The sequence below is a fragment of the Apostichopus japonicus genome, chromosome 9, assembly GCF_037975245.1.
Source record: "Apostichopus japonicus isolate 1M-3 chromosome 9, ASM3797524v1, whole genome shotgun sequence".
NCBI lineage: Eukaryota > Metazoa > Echinodermata > Holothuroidea > Aspidochirotida > Stichopodidae > Apostichopus > Apostichopus japonicus.
The window spans coordinates 318,546-340,249 of NC_092569.1; the positions used below are offsets into that span (position 1 = coordinate 318,546).

The 21,704-nt window shown below is 37.5% G+C and overlaps 1 protein-coding gene across 11 annotated transcripts in view; it reads left to right on the forward strand.

Annotated features, from left to right (window-relative positions):
* Window positions 1–21,704, forward strand: part of LOC139973076 (uncharacterized) — a 293,321-nt gene that overhangs the window by 16,726 nt on the left and 254,891 nt on the right. For all 11 annotated transcript variants that reach the window (XM_071979459.1, XM_071979458.1, XM_071979453.1 and 8 more), the window contains exons 2-5: window positions 1,117–1,178; window positions 14,932–15,024; window positions 15,727–15,804; window positions 18,168–18,260. In XM_071979459.1, the coding sequence (XP_071835560.1) occupies window positions 1,117–1,178; window positions 14,932–15,024; window positions 15,727–15,804; window positions 18,168–18,260 (326 nt within the window). The remainder of the gene's footprint in view (window positions 1–1,116; window positions 1,179–14,931; window positions 15,025–15,726; window positions 15,805–18,167; window positions 18,261–21,704) is intronic.

Below are 21,704 nucleotides of genomic sequence, written 5' to 3' on the forward strand. Positions count from 1 at the left end.
ATGTCAAATTGTTAGCTTGTTTCATCTTCGTATTGAATTTGCCGCTGGCAAACCCTTCAACCTTTTGAAATTGGAGTCGCGATCCCTTTGTGGGTTTTTGAAAATCCTGGCCATTGTGGTTCAAGATTAGCTCATATCATTTAATTAAACTTGGTCATCAACTAGCCCAAGGGTGAAATCTCTATGCTATTAAGTGAAAGTATGTCTGGCATTGCAGTGGAATGCCATATCAACACTTTAATATCAAACATAAGATCTTAAAACCTATTTAGAACTTTATTTCCTGTTTAGCTCTGCGACAGAGTAATAAATTATATATTATATAGTTTGCTATACTATGGCGGTTGTAGATGCCTATATATGTGCCAAAATGTATAAAACTAGATTAAAAATGTGTTTAAACTTTGATAAATATGTATGCATCAATTCAAAATGTGTTACATTACTGCTTGTAGTGTAAAGATAATTGGTTCATTTAAGGGTATAACTAATATTACACAAACAGAGATAAGTATATAAATCAGTAGCCTACTATCTTGATTTGATGTGCAGACTCAAGAAAGAAAGCTCATTGTAAAGTAATTCTCAATACAACACACTTGGAAGTTGAATGGGAGATTGTGGAATCATTTCCAATGATTTCCTTCTTCAGGGTTATTTTGACACTGGTAGAAACCAATTTGATAACCTCACAGTTTCCATCCAGACAAGTGAAAAAATTTAAAAGTGATCAAATTAAGAGATTTTTTAGCAGAATTTAATATGCCAAAGTAATTTGTACTGTTAGAATAACTACAAGTATACAAATGAATAGTATTTGCACTGACTTCAACAAGCTTCTTTCTGTAAAAGCCTTTTTATTTTATATTTTAAATTTCATTCTCAAGATTTTGATATACATGTAGGGTAATATTCTCTGAAACTCAGTTCTACAGACCTGTAGGATGAGCAATAATTAAAGAATCATTCCTCAGTGAAGAAGCTGCACAGTTTACAAGGTTTTGAACTTATGAACATATGCTGTATATTGCTTTAATCTCTATTAAAGTGGTTTAAAAGCATTAGATCTCTGTTGTACCACATCTTAACAAGAATTTATTTTCTCTTTTATTATAGACAAGAGGGATGAAATCCAAAAGAAAACTTTCACAAAGTGGGTGAACAAGCATCTACAAACGGTGAGTGAAAACTAAATAGATATATCCATAGTGTTCATGGACAGGGCTTGAGGTTGAGTCCATCGCCACAAATAAGTCCAGTCAAAGTCAATCATCAGCAACGAGGCAATATCTGCCTTGATGATTATCCAGGATGTGATTTGAAAATGTAACAACATTTATGGTCATGACTATCAGACAAGGACAATCCCTGCATGGAGTGATTATTGTTCTTCCTAACAAGTAGCCTATAAAAAAGGATTTGAAATCTGCTAATTTACTTCACTCCTGCTTTAACTACCTGTCTCAAGGTTAGTCATGCACAAATGGGTAGGTCCTGAAGGGAGAGATCTGTAATAGGTGGAGCCAAGGATGTGGTATAGGGGGCACAGTGCTAAAAGGTTACAAAAGTTAGTAGTTTAGGTAGAAAAGGAGAGTGTATACGTAGACCGGAGACAGGTAAGTCTTGTCACTTTATCATAAATTCAGAAACCAGTACGTTTTTGGTTGTTTAATGTTAATATGTACATTATGTACGGTTATGGACAATGCTTGTATAAATCCAATATTCATGCATGATTCTCATGGACAGAATTTGAATTGTGTGTTATACATGGATAGGACAGGAACCAGAATGTTGTTAATGTATGATTATCAGGACTCAGCCAGTGTTTGTGATCATGCTGGAGGTACTGTACATTCACATACCCTGATCTGATGAGAGGGGGAGGATGGGGGGGGGTTGGCCCTGTGGAGCTATAGCTATCCCAGGGGCCTGGAGTTTATGATGGGGCATACAGTAATATAAGATAAATAATAATTTTATTATCATTCTCATAATTTAAAAGGTAAAATGTTGCCTTCAAAACATCCCCCTGCACGTACCTGAACAAACATAGGCGTAGGAGCCTCATTTGATTTGGGGGGGCTGTAACGACTTGCCCGAAAAATATAACCAAAATTTTTTCGCGCGCTCATAGCGCGTTCTACATGTTAATGTGCATATCACATAGGCATCCATCAGTTACTACATCACCTGCCAATAACATAAAATCATTTTTCGTGTTATTACCCTTCTATATTGTTTATAATTATTGGGGAAGTCCTTACAATAATAATGATAATAATATCAGTTTAACCATTGAAAAACACATTGCAAATTATTCTTCTTTTTTCAGTAGGTGCCAGTGGCGGAGCTAGGGGTATTGGTCAGGGGGGGGGGGAAGAGAATGGGTCTGTAGGGGTGCTTTTGACACTATCTAAGCGGAGCGCCACCACAGGTTGGCGCGGAGCGTACAGAAATTTTTGAGTAAAGATACTCCCTAGATCGCCGGAAATGACCCTTTCCGGGCCTTGCTAATTTGCAGATAAATGAAGGATAAATAGGTGTCATCGCCATTTGTCAGAAAATTGCACCAACAAAATGTGAAAAATGTCAATAGGTATTTGAGAGCGCAATAAAAAAGTCGATAATCGCGAATAAGTAAAAAGTGGTAAAAAGCTGAAAAGGGCGCCAGCAGTCCATTTGAGTCCGTCAGCGGTCATCGCCCCTCTGACTGTATGGACGCTCTGCCACTGGTAGGTGCCCGAACAATTCTCAGCATATTGCCGAATTTTTACCAAAAAACCCCAGAAAAACACATTGCATATTATTATTCTTCCAGTAGGTGCCCGAAAAATTCTCAGCATATTGCATGAATTTTCACCCAAAAAAATTGTTGGGGGGGCTGCAGCCCCCCCAGCCCCCCCGCCTCCTACGCCTATGTGAACAAATGACCAGACTTGTAATGAGAACAAGATCAGGTGTAGCCAACAATGTTTCTGTTGTTTCTTAGACTATAAAACAATGCTGAAGATGTATAGCTAGTAACAGTTGAGTGTACTGTTAACAATAGCTAAATAGTAATGACTTGTATCTTCTTCGAATATAACTTTCATCTAATATCCTTTTGACAAGCATGTATACCCTGCACACACTCAATAGAGTGTGGATGTCCATTTTGATGAAGAGCAAGAATGGAAAGTTTATTGTATTTCTTACCTGAGATGGAAAATGTGTCACTTTACAGAAGACTGATTTTCAATGACCTGTTAAAAAGACTGGTTTTCAATAACCTGTTAAAATTTGACCCAAACTGTGCCAGTGTCTGGAATACCAGTCCAATAGGGTTGCATTATATAATTATGTAATATTAAATTGCAAATTGGTGGTGTTAAAATTGCTTTCTAAAATTGTCAATTTCATTTCTGACTAGAGTGGCTACAGTTACATATTAGTGTTCTTTGTGAGGTTCTCTTTTGTCATTCAGGTTAATGCTCCAAATGACTACATAACAAAAAAGAGAAAGAGGGGGTGAGGAATTGAGGTGGGGAGGGGGAGATTGAGGGGGGTTGAGTGGGGGTGGGGTTGAGGGGGATTGAGGGGTGGATATAAGAGAAGCAAAGTAAGTGCTGATCTATCCATGAAATTGGAAATGGTATCCATGACTAGCTCTAAGTCCTACTGCACATATGGTTGTGTTATGCCATATTATTTAACTATATAAGACAAATCTGCTGCAACTAATGAGGGAGGTTCTTGGAAAATCAGGGAAACATGACACAATTCACTTAAAAACAAGTCATCCTGTGCATTTATTCGTTTGGAACTACTCACAAGTTCATTCTGGTAGTTTTTACTCACAAGTTCATTGGGGTATTTTTAAATACTGTCCTACAATGAAAAACAGGCAGTCCCAGACTCAACCCCTACCCTCCCCGTGTACACCCTCCCTCCCTTTGCCCAACATGCATGTCACCAACTACTGTACTTACTGACAAAGGTTAGTAGTCCACGTATTTATAAACTGCTGATAGCTTTGAAAGCTATTTGCTCAGTCAGCTCTCAAAGTCTCAATGTTTACACATCAATCAGGATTGAAGTAAAGGCTCTCAGTTCAACTATGAGCTCTCAGAATCGAATTGTCCCTAATGTAACACGGTTGAGATACAAACTTGAGATTATTTATCCCAAAGAAGGAATGAGGTTCAACAGAAAGATCTCTCTGAAATCGCACTTATGGTGTAAACACACCCATAATCAATGGTGACCCTGAATCAAATTTGACATTTGGTAAATTGACCTGCAAACAGTATATTACTTTACAAAATTGCTACATGTGGATCCATATTGCTAAGGTCCCCCGGAGCATTTTACTATTGTTAAATGAGGAATGTGATCTGTTTTAGGGTTAGGTGGGGTTTATCCAACTCTTGCATTAATTTACAGATCCTGCATGAATGTACAGTAGCTCAGATCTGCGATATGTGCTAGATATGTGCTAGAATGAGGGATTAGATTGTTGTATGAACTCTGGAAGCCATGTGTAGAGATGGATAATTACTGAAGGATTATATTATTAGTGAGAAAGATATTGTTATAGCCTTGAACCGATTCAGGCCGTCAGTTAAATGTTCACTTGTACTGTAGACCTCCACTCTTTCATCACTTAGTTTTCTTTTTGCATTCAGCATTCATAATTTCAATGACTAATGTTATGATTGTGTGACATTACTTTGAAAAGATGCTGCACTCTATAAAATATTTCATCCCAAAGAAAAATAAAATTTATTCCTGTAAAATAAACTGCATTAGGATAAGTCAGAAAGAACATTCTCCTTGAAATTACAACCCTTGATTTACTTCGCTCCTCGCTTACCTGTCTCCCCACTAAAAACAGCCCCCAAACTTCCTCCCTTTAGAAGAAAAGGATACTTATCAGGCTGGAAACGACTGTAAAATGTTCTGAAATCCAATAGAATGTAAAGAAGGTAAAAATCCAATATATTCCGGGCAATTTCCGTAAGATTTTAATCCACTACGAAAACGTATGTGTAAACACTTTGGATGGTAGAATGAGAAGGGATGGCATCGACCGGAGGAGCCGGTCGCTGAGGGTGCACAGTGTTAAAAGATTACCAGGGCATACTAGACACAGTAGAATGAGGTGCTAATGTTGTGAGGAGACAGGTAAGCGAGTCACTCGTAAGTATATAAACCAGTAAGTTTTATCATTTATACGTCCAGACCAGTCAAAGATTTTATAATAAAGTTGTTCTGTTCCATGTCCTTGCTCTGTCGCTTAACCTTTTATTTAAAGGTAATCATTATTTTCGTGCAAATTTGAGCTTCAAAGTCTTAAATAGTACAACAGAGGATGGAGCCTTCTAAATTATATTCCCAGACTATTAAAGGAATAAATTAGACAATTAAATGTGTCACTGTGGTCATTATGCTTTGGGAGTCGCAGTAAACTATCTATTGAAATGAGATCGCCAGTGACCAGTATTTTAATTTCCAGCATATTTAGGAGATTTGGGAAGTCAACCATCACTTCTTGAAGTGTTTGGCCTTGAAGCTTTGATGGTAGCAGATAGAAAAGGTCTTTCTGGAAATCTCTTCATTGGACTATATAGTCTTTGTGCTTGTCTTAAGAAATGTTTCTCAACCTGCCAGCACATTCTCTGGTAATGGGGAGGGGGAGGGGTACGGGTAGGGGGAGGGGATAATCCCTCCTGATAGCTTTCAATTCCAGATTGTAGAGGGAGAGATACCATTGGAAGTAACGTGTGGAAATTAGTTTTGAAAAGAGCGTCAAGAAATACTTTAACTTTGATTCCAACACGTAGTAAGTGTACAATAATTATTCAGTGGGTGGAGACGTGTGAATTGTGTGCACATGGTATGAGGCAACTTTGATTTATCTCTGTGATACTTCATAAACTGAAACTTGAGTCACTTCCTGTGTGGGTGTGTGTATGAATGTGGTAATGTACCTGATAATTTTGATAAAATGTTAAATGTTATCTATCAAATTCACAAAAGGTTTTTAGCTTGCTACAGATTGTTTTCAGTATTTGCTTTTCCTAATTTGCTTTCCATATGTTACATATTACACCCAGCTGGAGATAACTGCTTCCACGAAATTAATCGGATCTTCTTCCTGTTGTGGGTGACTGTTTGTCTTTGAAAATAGACTGTTACAGTCATTAATCAAATTATGTGAGACTGAAAGCTAATTAGATGGGTCATAATTAGCTTTATATTCCAATTTAATAAAGGTGCAACAATTTTGCAACTCTACCTTAATCATCACAAAAAGTTCAATTACATAAGCAGATCAGAATGAAGACAAAGTCAATTGATTTTGAACCACCACATGTTAAAGTCTCAATAAGTGTTCGCTGATGAATTTCAGAAAACAAACTTCGGAAGCAGATTCAATGTTTCTTAGTCTAAATGCACTCTGACCAGGTGGGTTTAATTGAGAAAAGCTGTCGCAATCGATAGAAATTTATTTTCTGTTACCCTTATGGCCCAAACATTTTACCGTAACATCACTGTGACCGCCCACATCAACATGTTCATTACACAAATGTAACCTATATATATACTGGTACCGTCCACTTGTTTTACCCAATTTCATGGAGGAAAGGTCTGAAAACACCTGTTTATTCATTGCAATGGAAGGAAATGACACAATTTTACAAGCGACATGGGTATGACAGAAAGAAAGATACATACTATTCAAGAGAATGGACCTAACACAGGCTAGCACACAGGCCTAACGGTCGTAAACAAAACAGAGAGATTTGATTGGCACATGATCTGTTGGGCGGGGCAAATTTTGAATGAAGTTGTAGAATCTACGCACTTGTTAAAAAATCATGGCAAATTTTATTCAGCTCTAAATGTTTAACGACAGATGACTCAATAAAAATAATTATTATTAATATGAAAATTGCATAAAACCAGTGTTATTTTCACTGAGCTTTCAGGGCAGAAAGCTGGAAAAGTCAAAGTTAAAATTTGGCAAACACACATTGAGACTTTAAGAAGGAGAAAAAAAAAACCCCTCAAGGTGGCAGAAAATTAGTGTCAAAGGTCATCGGAGGTGACAAATACAAATCTTTACCGTATATATATTTAAAGGGTAATACCAATTCACTAAAGAAAGTCAAGGTTTCCTGTTTTTTTTCTTCTTCTTTTTGATTTGCTATCAGCCAAACATGTATTGCCTGTTCGTTGTTAACCGATATATTACAGCATACTATGCAGTAACCGTACAGTACTAATAGATTCATAGTTCAGTTGTCAAGTCAACAGGTTTGTATGGAAACAGTTCCACATAACTGATTTTGGTATGTAGTACTGCATATTTATACAAACAACAGCAGCCACTCCTTCTAGCCACACTGACTAATACAGAGGTGTGGAAGCCATTGCCATTGGTGGAAATCATATCTTGTACATATTTTGATTGTGATCGTAGTTCCATTCTACTAGCATAAAGCACGTTTTTCCTACAGAAATATGTTTGCATGCTGATTAGTAACTTTGTCAGCTTTGGAACTGTGCAAGTGTTAAAGAGTGTTTTTTCTTGGTAGTGCAATGGGGGGGGGGGGGAGGGGGGGTTGATGCAGCAGTGGGGCAGGGAGTTTGTAATTGTAAGTCCCCAACCTGTCAAGGATACTTATTGCTGCTTTGTTGAATCAATATTACAGTGCCATTGCATATATCCTATTACTCTATTTTTGGGTTAATACTGTACTTGAAACAGGTTAATATCTGCATAAATGAATATGTAAATGTACAGTATGTTGGCCTTGCGTGTGATCACTGCATGTATACATGTTGAATAAAATGTGTGTTAAAATCTTTTGTAAGTTAAAGGAAAGTTTTACTCAAAAAGAAGGAGAGGGAGTACTGTAGGGAGATTTGAGGGGATGTGAAGGGGAGGGAGAGGGGAGATTGGAGGGTACAGTATGTAAATGGAAGGTAGTGGGGAGTTTGACAGGGATGTGAAGGGGACGGAGTGGGGAGATTGGAGGGGAAGTGAAGGGGAGGGAGAGGGGAGATTGGAGGGGATGTGAAGGGAGGGAGAGGGGAGATTGGAGGGATGTGAAGGGGAGGGAGAGGGGAGATTGGAGGGATGTGAATGGGAGGTAGTGGGGAGCTTGGCAGGGATGTGAAGGTGGCGGAGTGGGGAGATTGGAGGGGAAGTGAAGGGGAAGGGAGAGGGGAGACTGGAGGGGATGTGAAGGGGAGGGAGAGGGGGCGGAAAGGAAAAGACAATGAGTACTAATAATTAACATTAATCTGGAGCAATATGTTGATATAATTAATTTTGATTATGAGATGGTGAAAGGTACAGTAAGTCTCATTCTCCATGTAGAATATAAGACAGGTTTGAATTTATGTTTGAGTAATGGTGGTAAGACCTGCCTGCATCTGTCTGTATGTAAGTATTCTGTGGATGATCTAACTGACTTCATGTATAGTTTCTGATGGTTGGTTCACAAAGTGTAAGCTAAATGTTCAGTTAATTAGTTAATTGATAAAGAGAACTTGTACTAGTCTGATTCATATATCCTTGATGTTAGTTGAGTCTAAAGCAAAGTTCTATCATTTTCATGCCAGTATGTGTATGTCTAGATCGGCATTGTTATAAAAAAATCATTAAGTTTGGTGCTAGCTGTTTTATGTTGACATTTCAATGTTGGTTCACGCCACCCTTATGATAAATACTGATTTTTATCAACTTTAATAATGAACCAATTCTATGTAGGGTTATCAAAGGATTTAGACTCTTGCCCCTTTTGTTATTACCCTAATCTATGTCACCTTGTGAACTTAACATAGGTATATTAATCAATATGGGTGCAGGTTTATGGGGTTTGCAATGTGTGCTGGTTAAATATATCCTGAAAGACTAAGACTGCATAAAACTAATGGATGATAAGTTTGAAGTCTGTAGAAAACAAAAGGAACACAATAATCTGAAAAAGACTGACTTTTCTGGGTTACCCTTTACTGCCAGTTTCTGATAGGCCTGCATGTGAAATGTGGGTGCTGTTCCTGGTTACTACTTCATGTGGTTTATAATGTACTGTCTTTTTACTGGCACATGTACACCAATAAAGAAATAATCATATTAATGGCCATCGACCAAGGGTTAGCAAGCTTATCAGATAGTGAAGAGCACAAGTACATCAACAAAGAAATATTCATGTTAATGGCCATCGACTAAGGGTTAGAAAGCTTAGTGGAGGGCACACATACACCAACAAAGAAATATTCATATTAATGGCCATCGACTAAGGGTTAGAAAGCTTAGTGGAGGGCACACATACACCAACAAAGAAATATTCATATTAATGGCCATCGACTAAGGGTTAGATAGCTTATATCAGATAGTGGAGGGCAGGAGTTGTATGTAGTCCTAGCTGAGGTCGGCGCAAGTTCGAATCCAATTCTATCCAAAAATGTCCTTCCTTTTTGAAAGTTGTCTATAATTTCCCTGTCAGGTTTTGTATCTAAAATTTCTTTTTTTTTAAGTCCATAGATTTCAGCTGTTCATATGTGTAACTTCAGAGAATTGCTATAGATGGTTAAATGTCAAAAGGTTGCAAAGTTCTGTGGGAGGTATGCTGTGTCTTTTTAATCCTGTCACATTGTAGCATTGAACTTCACAGTTGGACAACCAGTGGTTGCTACAAACATAAGCCTTACATATCATTCCTGAAGAGCGCCATCTAATAGTAGCACACATGCTTCAGCAGTTGTTTTTCTAACTGATTGTGTTGAATGTTCCTCTTAAATTTTTAATGTTGTGCAAGTACAATGATTTTAATTTAATAAATATATTAAACTGTGTTGAGACTAAAACATATTTTATGTTTATTCTTTTAAGTGATCACAGAAATATTTAAGAAGATGAATAGTTCTTATAAGTTCCCTTTTAACTTGCTATGAATGACAGAGTTTTGAATCATACAATTGAGAAATGATAAAGGTGTAGACTTTTCCCTGACTGTACAAATAATTGACACGTTCTCACGGTCCCATGAAGGTGTGGACGGCCTTGACTCCCAGAGTTGTGGCAAAATGTTGTCCTTCAGGCTCTATGAATCTTTGCTGACATTGATAATAAATCAGAATGTGTAATTTATGGACATGCAGTGCTTTGTGGTTTTAAACTACACAATTTTTTATAATGAGAGCATAAAAGAGAAATTGGAAAAGGTTTCTTTAGTTCTAGTTATCCAGAGACAAAATTGGAATGTAAAATTAGAATGGCTTGTTTTCCTTACTTTTTGGCCAGTGCAAGTAAAGAGACCAAACTAAGCATATGATTAACAAGGACCAGATTTTACATTACAATGGGGTGGGGGGGGGGAGTGAGTGGGGTTGGGGTGGGGGGTTGGTACTGACCTAATGGACTGTGTGTCAGACTAAGTAATCGAGTCACCTTAGATGATTAGCCTCAGACGTTTAATGGGCCATTACTAAAGATTTAGAGTGATATTTAGTTATAGGAATACAGCCTGGATTGATAGCAATATTGTTTCTATTGGTCTGCAACATATCAAGGTCATATTTGTTCCTACTGTAAAGTCATTTAATTTAATTGATGATTATGAATTGATGATTATATTTAACACAATGTCATGGTCTGTTGTAGTTATTTATCTGATGTCAATTTATTCTATAGCCTACATGATTTGTAACATGTCATCGTACACCCCTTAAATTTATCACGTTTATCTGGAAATCTGATAAGAATTAGAATAAGAAATAAGAAAATTATAGATATCAAAATTTACATATAAAAAAGCTAAAATTAAGGGGATAACAGGGACAGATGCCATGATTAACAGCTAGTAAGGAGAACTGACTAGCCATGCTACTTTCTACATATAAACGATACACTGTGAAACCACCTGGCCAATCATCATGCAGAGCCTTGTTTACAGGCTTTACAGGACTTGGCCAAAATTACAAATGTACTTTGTGATGGGTGTATATAAAAAAAAACACACACAAAAGGTCACTTCAGTACAATCATATTTTCCTCTGTGAACAAATGTGTGTTAAATATTATAAAGAAAAACAAACATTTTACTTTTCATAATGACATCATTTAATACTCTGCTGTTGCCAGATGCATTCATGAAAGATCATAAAATTGGAAAAATTCTGCTTTAAACAATATGTTATGAGCCCCTTCCGCCCCCTCTCTCCCCCCTTAATTCCAAGCAAGTCTTTACTGAAATCTTTAATGGATAATTCATGCTCTGGCAGCTGGAGAAAGAATGAATTTACAGCAGTGACTCTGATGTCATCACAGTTAAGATCTTGGATGAATCCTCTGATGTGTGTGCTATACCACACACAAGTTTATAGACTTGTCTGCATTTCAGGGAGTTAGCTTAATAGGTGAGTCATGCTCATAGCAGTCACCTTTGCCATGATACATGAGACATGAGCAGGACATTTCTGTTTGAGTGGGGTGAAGAGTAGATTAAATGTCCTAGCAACAGGTTTGTGATTGGAGAAACAGATGTTCTGCATGTGTTAGCCACCCCTTCATAATTTAAACTAATGCCCTTTTAGACTTTGATGGCTGAGATGAAATGATTCCACACGGTAGAAAAATGGGGGATAAGACCTTTTCATAGAAAGTAGAAATATCATCTTTAGTATAAACATACCATCAATTAAATCAATGTGTTCCTAAAAGAAACACATGCCTGGGAAAAAAAAGCAAACCATTCAAAAGTTGAGGTAGATAGTTCACATGTAAGCAAAGAAAAAGGGAGAGAAAAAAACAGAAAGAAAAAAAACAGAAGGAGAATGAAAGGAAAAAAGATAAGAAAGGAAATTGAAATTGAAAGGAAAATAGGTGAGGCCAGGGTTTGAATTGAAGAAGAGATTTAGAACCTTCAGGAGGTGTTAAATGTTGGCCTTTCTTATTTATTGTTTCCAGTATTTTTTTTTATTATTATTTTTTTATACTGTCTGTTTTAAGCTGCTCTGGTTCTTTCAACAAAGTCATTGTCTGGGCTTCTATTGTTAAGGTACAAAAGGCCAAGACTGATTACTGCATCCTGACAATAAAAGTCTTCTAAGATTACAGAAAGTTTAGATTGATGGAGTAAGGAGTGGGCGAGGAATTAGCTGAGATTGGGCTTTTCTGCTGGCCCCATAAGCTGCAGACACGGGGTATAATTGCCACAGAAGAAGCCGAGGGAAGTAAGCATTGCCACACCCTGAATTACTGTAGTGCTCCTTGTACAGTAGTATAATGTACATGAGAATGAAACATTGCTAATTTAATATACACTGAAATATATTCAACCATACATATCAGAAGATGGCTAACAAAATATGAATAAAATTGTGGATAATGTGCAAATAAAAATGTGGTTGGGGCTTCTTGTAATTTTTGGATTTTGAGTCTAAGTATGATAACTATCATGATTCTAAGCGTTTCATTCAAGGTTAATGTTAGTAAATGTGTTATTGTCAGATATATTGCTAAAATATATTAAGTGACTTTTTACTGTATTTACTTCGTTCATTGCTTACCTGTCTCCTCACAACCTTAGCACCATTTTGGGTTATATTTCAGACAAATTAAGTCAGAGCAAGACCATGATTATGTCAGTTAAAATCTAGATTTCAAATTTGTCTTCATCAGCTGGCCATTGGTCTTAATCTTTTCAGCATATTGGTTTATATAGCAGTATTGTTTTATATTTAAAGTCATTTAACCCCTAATGAGGATCACAAACCCTTTATCACCGATTTTACCTCAAAATAATTCCATTTGTTTCTGTGCAGTTGTAAAACGTATTAACAATTTTGTCAAAGAAGCAATTTTTTGAACTATAATGTTCCTCAATGTATAAATGATTTATGATAGAACAAACATTTCTTCATTTCTAACACATAATTGTGATAAATGGATGTCCACAAGGTAGGTGTGGGATGGGATGGGGGTGAGATGGGGGATGGGTTGTGGAGACATTTAAATTAAGTCAACAAATCTTGTAGTTGATTTGTTGGTCTACACCAACACTGTATTCGTCACAAGCCAAGATTCAGGGTTGTTTATTGTTAATTTCCAACTGCCATAAAAGTAAAAGAAACAGAGAAATATGAAAAGACACTTTTAAATGCTTATTGACAGTAGGATTAGATTAAGTCTAAAATGATATCATTCAGTCAGCGTCCACTGCAAATCATGTTAATCACATTCATGTGATAGTGGTATGCATTTTAGAATAATCAAAGGAAAAAAAAAATATGCTAATTTGTGAGATATCTTCATTTATTCACTAAAAATTAAACGAATTACCAAATATGTAAATCAAGATATGTTGCTACTTAGCTTCAGTGGTGTCACCAGACATTTCAATCTGGGGGGGGGAGGGGGGAGGCACAGGCATGACTTAATTAGGGGGGCACAATGTTTATTTGTGAATCCCATCCTGGGGGAGGGTTCTAAGCGGAGGGGGTGTAATTTTTGATTAATTAAGGGTCCTTAGATGCAATCTGGTGCTATATTTGCAACTTGAAGTAACTTTACGTTCAAGAATTTTCGGGCTTAATGTGTCCGATATTTATGTCTTTAATTGAGAAAGATAGAAAAGTTATACAAAAAATAGAAATTAACCCTTTTGCTTAGATAATGTTTTTAAATAAGAGTGTTGAAAATTGAAATTATGCAGGGTAGTAGTGAAGTTTTAAGCACTAGCGATTCACGCCGGGGCCTCTGTGACCTTGTTAGTGAGAAAACAACTGGTTATTGTGATGGTTGGTGGAAAGAAGTTTTACTGAAGAACATAATACGTTTCGTCCTTTGTAAGAAAGTTTTTGTTTGAGTAATTTATTTAACACTACAAATCGTATCGGAGGGGGGGCCACCTGGGGGGCATGATTTTTGTTTTGGAGGGCATGTGCCCCCCCAGGCCATCCCTTGGCGACACCACTGCTTAGCTTCCAGGCCGATCGATTATACGCTGTAAAAAAAAAATAAATAAATACCGACATGTTAATTGTGTTACAATTCAACCAGCATAGTAGTTATTAGACAATCATTTGTTGTCAGGTTGAACAACTTTTGTTTTTCTTGTTGCCCCTGGTTTCCAGTAATCATATTGTATGATATATGTGCGCATGGTTACTGTTATGCAATTAAGTTCGGGCTTACTGATCTCTCCACTTATTAAGCCTTTCATTTTCAGCAGGTCATGGTAATATAAAATGTAATTGAAAGAAAGGAAATGATAAAAGGAGTATAAGATCTTATTTATATTTTGTAGAAGCTGTTTTGTCAATCACATAGCTAGTGAGATGTGTGTAGATATTTATCTAATTTAAAAGTTTGTGCTGTCACCTCAAAGACAAAGAGCAGGTGATATGTCTTTTCCTTTGGCAGACTGAGATCTTCATCTCAGACGATGGAGGGGGAGGGTAAGGGAGTGGTGGGGAGGGGTGGGGAGGGGTGGGGGAGGAGGCTATAAATGACATAACTGTATGGCTCCTGGGAAGAGCCTGGGCCACCAAACTAGATCAAAGTGTTATGTAGACATTAGCCCTTATTATGCTGTGTGCAGCACTCATTCCTAAACTGTACAAATTATTAAGAGAAGGATTAACCTCATGGTCCGTAAAGTTTGTGTGTGAAATGTCCTCCTAGAGTATTAGGGATCCAAAAATCAAAACAGAAATCCAATGTCTAATAGGTGTGTGTATATTCATGTCCTCCTAGAGTATTAGGGATCCAAACATGGGAAACAGCAATCCAATGTCTAATAGGTGTGTGTGTATATTCTTGACAATGTCTGCTTTTAGTAAGTCAAAGAAAAATAAAAGTGAAAGAGGAAGAGAGTTTCACCATCGGCTGATTTTATTAATTTTTCTGATTTTATTTGTTTGCGTTTACAGTCCAGGCAACCTCCAGTGGTGGACTTGTTCACAGATCTTCGAGATGGCAAGGTTCTGCTCAGTCTCTTGGAGGCTCTGTCTGGAGAACGACTGGTAAGTTGTAAAGATCTGTTTAATTATGAAGTATGCTTCTATTAATGTTGGTATACTCATACTATTCCATAACCAGATTCCATGACTAATGCACTTCACTGGTCTAAATAGTAGAGTCTTGTTTCCCATCATAAAAGAGTAAAGATTGCTGAAAGTTACCAATTCCTTTTTGCATATGATTATAGCAGTGCTGTAGTACTCAATAAGTATTCAAGTACCTTTTGGCATGTACTCGGTACTGGATGAGATGTTCTCGGATGCTGAAGTACTCATATGTGTTATCAGTACTCGGACTGGGCTGCTAAAGTACTCGCTAGTCTAGGGCGAATTCTTAACGAGTACTAATTACATAAGAACTAACTGTAAAATCCTGTACTCTGACCCTAAATTGCAGCACATCAGATATTGATACTTGGTACTTGGAACCTGAAGTACCCTGAAGTACTCTGAAGTACTCTGAAGTACTCTGAAGTACTAGGTACTTGGATGAAAGTTACTTGACCACAGGACTGGTTTATGCAACCCATGTGCAGGAAATAATTTCATGTTCAGATTTTGCACAGCAGATTTGAAGGCTCTGAAACAACAATGTCATCTTTAAGCTTGTATAGCAATTTGAGAATTTTGCATTGCATTTTTAGATGCAATTCTTTTGTTTCTTTAAGCTGAGTCCCTAATTGTCTTTACTTCCCCCATCCACAGCGGAGAGAAAGAGGCAAGTTGAGGATACACTGTCTCCAAAATGTCAGAAATGCTCTGGAGTTCTTGCAGCGAAAAAAAGTAAGACAAATATGAGAAGAAAATTAATGACATTTATAAACTCTAACAATATTAAGATTCAGTTTGGAGATTTTGCATCCCCTGCTGCCCCCCCTCAATGGCCCCTCCACTCTCCCTAATCCTCTCAATCCCCTCCACCATCCCTAACCCTTTAAGCCCTTCACCCTCTCTTACCCTCTAAATCCCTTCCACCTTCCGTTACCCTCTCAATCTGTTCACCTTCCCTAACCCTCTCAATCCGCGCCATCCTCCCTAACCCTCTCAATCCCTCCACCCTCTCAATCCCCGCCACCCTCTCATTCCCCTCCATCCTCTCAATCCCCTCCACCCTCTGAATCCCAGCCACTCTCCCATTCCCCTCCACCCTCTCAATCCCTGCCATCCTCCCTAATCCTCCCAATTCCTCCATCCTCCCTACCCCTCTCAGTCCCTTCCACCTTCCCTGCTATTTCCCAATATGTTTTGGATGCCTGCTTCTCGCCCTCCTAACCAAACTGGCAGCATTACACCTGTATCTCTGTGCAGCCTTTCTCAGTTTCTTCTTGATTTGTATTTAAGACCTGTCACTGATTCATAGAATATGAACACCTTTGTAGCAATCTTCCAGTCCTTGAATTTGTCAGTTTGCAAATATTACAACCTTAATATACACTGAACAGAAGAGTCCAAAGAATTTAAGTGACATTTTGATTAATTCTGTATTCTTTAAATTGGTGTTCATAAGTGGTTACCGAAGTATTCTTTCGCTTGATTAGGTTTATTCAAATGTCATATAGATTCATTTACCTCGGTCTATGGGGATATAAGTTTGAAGGAAAAATTATTTTGGAATTGAGTCCTGATAAAGGAAAGGATTTAAGTGAAATAATTTAGTTTTTATGATGACAGTTAAGGTATGTGTTTGGCTATGACTGAAGAAGTACAGAGAAAAAGTGTAGCAGCAAAGGTTAATGCATCATATATTGAGGAGGGGGGGGGGGGAGAGGGAGGGGGTTGAGGGGAAATTTGATTGCCCTGAACAAAACCTGTGGCAATATACTTATATATAATATATATAGATAGTGCACATGAAGTGGCGGAAGTGAAGTGTAGGTTTGGATATGAAAAGGAAGGATCAAATTATGGTATAGTGGTGGACACTGAGATATCAACTGGTACTGTGGTCAAACATGAGTAAGGTATCAACTGGTAACTTGTATAGTGAGGTACAGTATCAACTGGTAAAGTGATGGATAGTGAGGTATCAACTGGTAATGTGGTGGATAGTGAGGTATCAACTGGTAATGTGGTGGATAGTGAGGTATCAACTGGTAAAGTGGTGGATAGTGAGGTATCAACTGGTAATGTGGTGGATAGTAAGGTATCAACTGGTAATGTGGTGGATAGTGAGGTATCAACTGGTAAAGTGGTGGATAGTGAGGTATCAACTGGTAATGTGGTGGATAGTGAGGTATCAACTGGTAAAGTGATGGATAGTGAGGTATCAACTGGTAATGTGGTCAGACATGAGTAAGGTATCAACTGGTAACTTGTATAGTGAGGTATCAACTGGTAAAGTGGTGGATGGTGAGGTATCAACTGGTAATGTGGTGGATAGTGAGGTATCAACTGGTAAAGTGATGGATAGTGAGGTATCAACTGGTAATGTGGTCAGACATGAGTAAGGTATCAACTGGTAACTTGTATAGTGAGGTATCAACTGGTAAAGTGGTGGATGGTGAGGTATCAACTGGTAATGTGGTTGATAGTGAGGTATCAACTGGTAAAGTGATGGATAGTGAGGTATCAACTGGTAATGTGGTCAGACATGAGTAAGATATCAACTGGTAACTTGTATAGTGAGGTATCAACTGGTAATGTGGTGGATGGTGAGGTATCAACTGGTAATGTGGTGGATGGTGAGGTATCAACTGGTAAAGTGGTGGATAGTGAGGTATCAACTGGTAATGTGGTTGCTAGTGAGGTATCAACTGGTACTGTGGTCAGGCATGAGTAAGGTATCAACTGGTAACTTGTATAGTGAGGTATCAACTGGTAAAGTGGTGGATGGTGAGGTATCAACTGGTAAAGTGGTGGATAGTGAGGTATCAACTGGTAAAGTGGTGGATAGTATCTTTTGGGAGGAATTTCTATTTGGTATGATCTGGTATGATCTGGTTTGGTATGATTAACTGAGTGACCATGATTACAAAAAACATAACTTGTTCTGTAGAAAAAGCAGCGGGTGCAACTTGCTGATCCCCTGTTACAGATTAAAGCTTTTTGTGTCTACAAATTATATACAAGGCAGTAGAAAATTGAAACAATCATAACTCATATTTGAAAAAAGTTGTTGGTCTTACCTTGTTTTTTATCCTTTTCAGATCAGACTAGTGAACATTCAGTGTGAAGATATCGTTGATGGGAACCCAAAGCTAATCCTTGGCCTTATATGGATCATCATCCTTCACTTTCAGGTAAGTCAATTATTTAATAATGGTTATAAGGTTTCTTTGAAATTTACCCTATTCTCTTGTTTATAGTATCATGTGGAGATTTGTAATCACTGATTAGCTATGCATAGTGGTCAGCCCCACCGAAGCTTAGAGGTGGGACCATCACACACTGGTCATGGGATTAACAGCTGTGGGCAAGTTATCCCTGCTTTGGGGAACAGAGTAAAGGGAGATTACAGTGTAAGAATTAAAACAGAGACCTCTGTGCCCAGTTCAGGGCTATACACAGCTTATTCAAGGGGTATTTTAGCAGTTTATTCTGATAACCATGATGACCAGGTATAAACACCTGTAGAGTTCTGAGAGCGGGATTATTCGTTGTTTCTTTTCCTTACCACTTCTCTATCAATCCAATTTGAAATCTAGTGGTACAGTACAAGAGATACAAGAAGTGCATTAATGTATATTTCAAGTGCTGCTTACAGTGTACATGCAATATTCCGATGTGGTGAAATACATAATAAACTGTAGGACATGCCTGCAGTCTGGCTTCTTCAATTCAGGACTGCCTTCAAACTTTCAAGTTGCAAACACAATTATTTCCACAAATTTCAGATTTGCTCTGAACTGTTTGTTTGCCCTCATTTTCTCCACTTTGCTGTTCTTGACTGTTATTTCCATAAACGGTTTCCCTCATCCACCCAGACTTGTGAAAGTCTGCAGAGTCCATCACCATAGAAACCAAGGTTAGCAGGTTATGAATTTGCATAGGCTTTCCTGTGACTCTGAATTGTCTGAGCAGGATCAACAAACTGCCAGCCTTCTCTTAACTCCGTTTTCTCTCGCAATTGTTCGTGGATTTGTTCCTATGTGTTAACATTGTGTGAGACCGTAGTGATCTTGGGCTGGATCAAGCAAACTAGTTTGTTTCCTTTAAGAATTACACTCTCAGATATTTCAAGCACAAGTGATAACATTGCAGAACAACATTTGGCTTGCTTTGGAGTTGCTTAGTCTCCATGGCAGCAATAGTAGTTCTAAAGTAAATAAACACCATGGCAACAATGACTTTGCATTCATTCAACATCCAACTCATATATGTGTCACAATTATTAAAAACGTAGATGCAATGGTGGAAATATACATAAATTTGTCCTCCATTGATGCTATGAATATTCACTTTTGGATGATGCCACTGAACTTTGAATTGATCATGGTTATTTGTCACTTTCTGCAATATACTGTATGAATAGTTCCACAATTTGCCCCTACTGTACTTTCCCTCCCCTTCTGACCTGGCTGACAACCCCATCCCTCTTTGCCTGTACCAAATTGATATAACATTTGGGAAGTTTGTTTGTACTATAGTGCGTTGTGAATGTGTTCACGAACATGCCTGTGTACGTTTGTCATGCTTACTCTGCCAGGAAGGGTCTGCTCTGCTCCTGCAATTTTGCTCTCTGGTCTTAAATAATAAAACGTTTGATAATTGGGATGTAATGCCCTTTTGATTAATGTGTAATTGGGTCACCAAGCTTGACACAAATTGGACTCCTTATGCATAATGGAATGGCCCATATATCACAAATCAATAGCAGACTATGTATAGCTGTCTGTGCGTAATTATCTTTGAAAATGACAGTGAACTGGCTAGGGAAATTAAAACAAAAGTATTTCTCTAAGTTGCACTTTGGTTTTATTGCACCTGTTATATATTATGATATATAACGTAAATTCATTGCAGTCTCAGTATGTCTAGCTGTATATCCATATTAAACATATTAAACTTATTAAACACTGAGTTAACAGATGAGTTATTACAGCTGAAATTGCTTGATATCACATTGAAAGGAAACAAAATGATGGCATCAAAATGTTTAATCTCTAAATTGCTCACAGACACTAACACATTTTTCTTTGTTTTATCTTCTGAGAAACAGCATCATTTTAAAGTTTGTAATGCACTGAAAGATTTAAATTTTTGACTCTTTACAATTTATAAAATTGTTTTTGCATCGTCAAGCTTTTAGAAATATAGTTAGAAGAAATTATAGAGTATATGTGTCATTTTGCATTCATGCAGGACTTATTTAAGATGCTCTTTTAGTATGAGGCGAATAAGCAACATGGAAGGTAAAATATCAAGTTTCATCATAAAATTTGTCGGAAAGCTGTCCGATAATGCATTGACATTTGTTGACAATCAATATTGCCGTTTAAATACCATTAAAAGAACAAAAAACAAACTATCAGAATAGAGAAACTGTTTAGACAAACATAAAAAGGTATTACAAAATAGATAAAAGAATACATTAATGAGCATAACCACCTTAAAGAGGGAGCTATTGTGGAAAATGAACAGTTTGAAAATAAAATGTTTGGCAAGAAGGGATTTTCCAGCCAGTGCTCAATATAGACTCAACAAACAGAATATAAAAAGAACACAGGAGTCTTAATGATTGAAGCTAAGTCTAACTTACTCTACAGTAGGCTTATTAGAATGGGTTTGTGAAGTTAATAAAGCAGTGGACTACTTGTTTATGTATGAGAAAGTATAGGAGAAGAATGAAGGGCTGGGGGCTATTGGTGGTACAATATCGTTGGGAATGGGAGGAGGAGGGTGGGGACAAAACCACAGACAATTGTAACATGTTTCTTTTATTATAACAGAATGGTTTTCATACTTGATGGGACTTATAGAATGGTAGGTGTTTGTGGGTTGGGAAGGAGATTGAAACACAGAGGAAGAAGAAGTGGAGATAAGGGGGCATCTAATTATTCCCTTCATACAAACTCCCAAAAATATATTTTATGTTTTCCTTTGTGCCATTGTATGAAATATACTCTTTCAATTGGTTTAAGTGTGGGTTAAGACATTGTACCCACAGCCTGCATTAACAGGGTTTTGAAAACTGTAGGCCACAGAAAATTTTACCTGGACTGCATGTGCTCTGTGAGACACACTAACTTAATTTGCCCACATGTGCCCCCCCCCCCCCCCCTTAAGGTGATCTTGGTTCCATAATCATCCCTTTGTTTCCTGGTTTGATTGCTATAGTCGCACCCTTCCCTGTAATATTGAACCGTCAATGGACTTGAATTATGCCATTGAGCTGTTTGAAAAGTTTGACCGTAAGTGAAGAGATAGTGTTGATGGTTCTATCATTGTATTTGGGCACAATGTGACCTCTGAATATTGTTAACAGAATGACAGAGGAACTTCTAACAATAAACTCCATCAATAAGATAGTGAAAAAATATCTCAATATTTGAGGTTTTTGTGTACATGCCTTCATTTACGAATTCTTTACACATTTGTGGTGCAGCTTTCCATGTTAAAGTCACGATCTGCATTGAGCCAGTAAACTTGCCAGTAAACTTGTTTGAGGTACTTTTGTGAAATCGATACTTGTTTGGCATATCACAAACCTTTTGTTAGTTTAAGAAAGATGTCACGTATGCCAT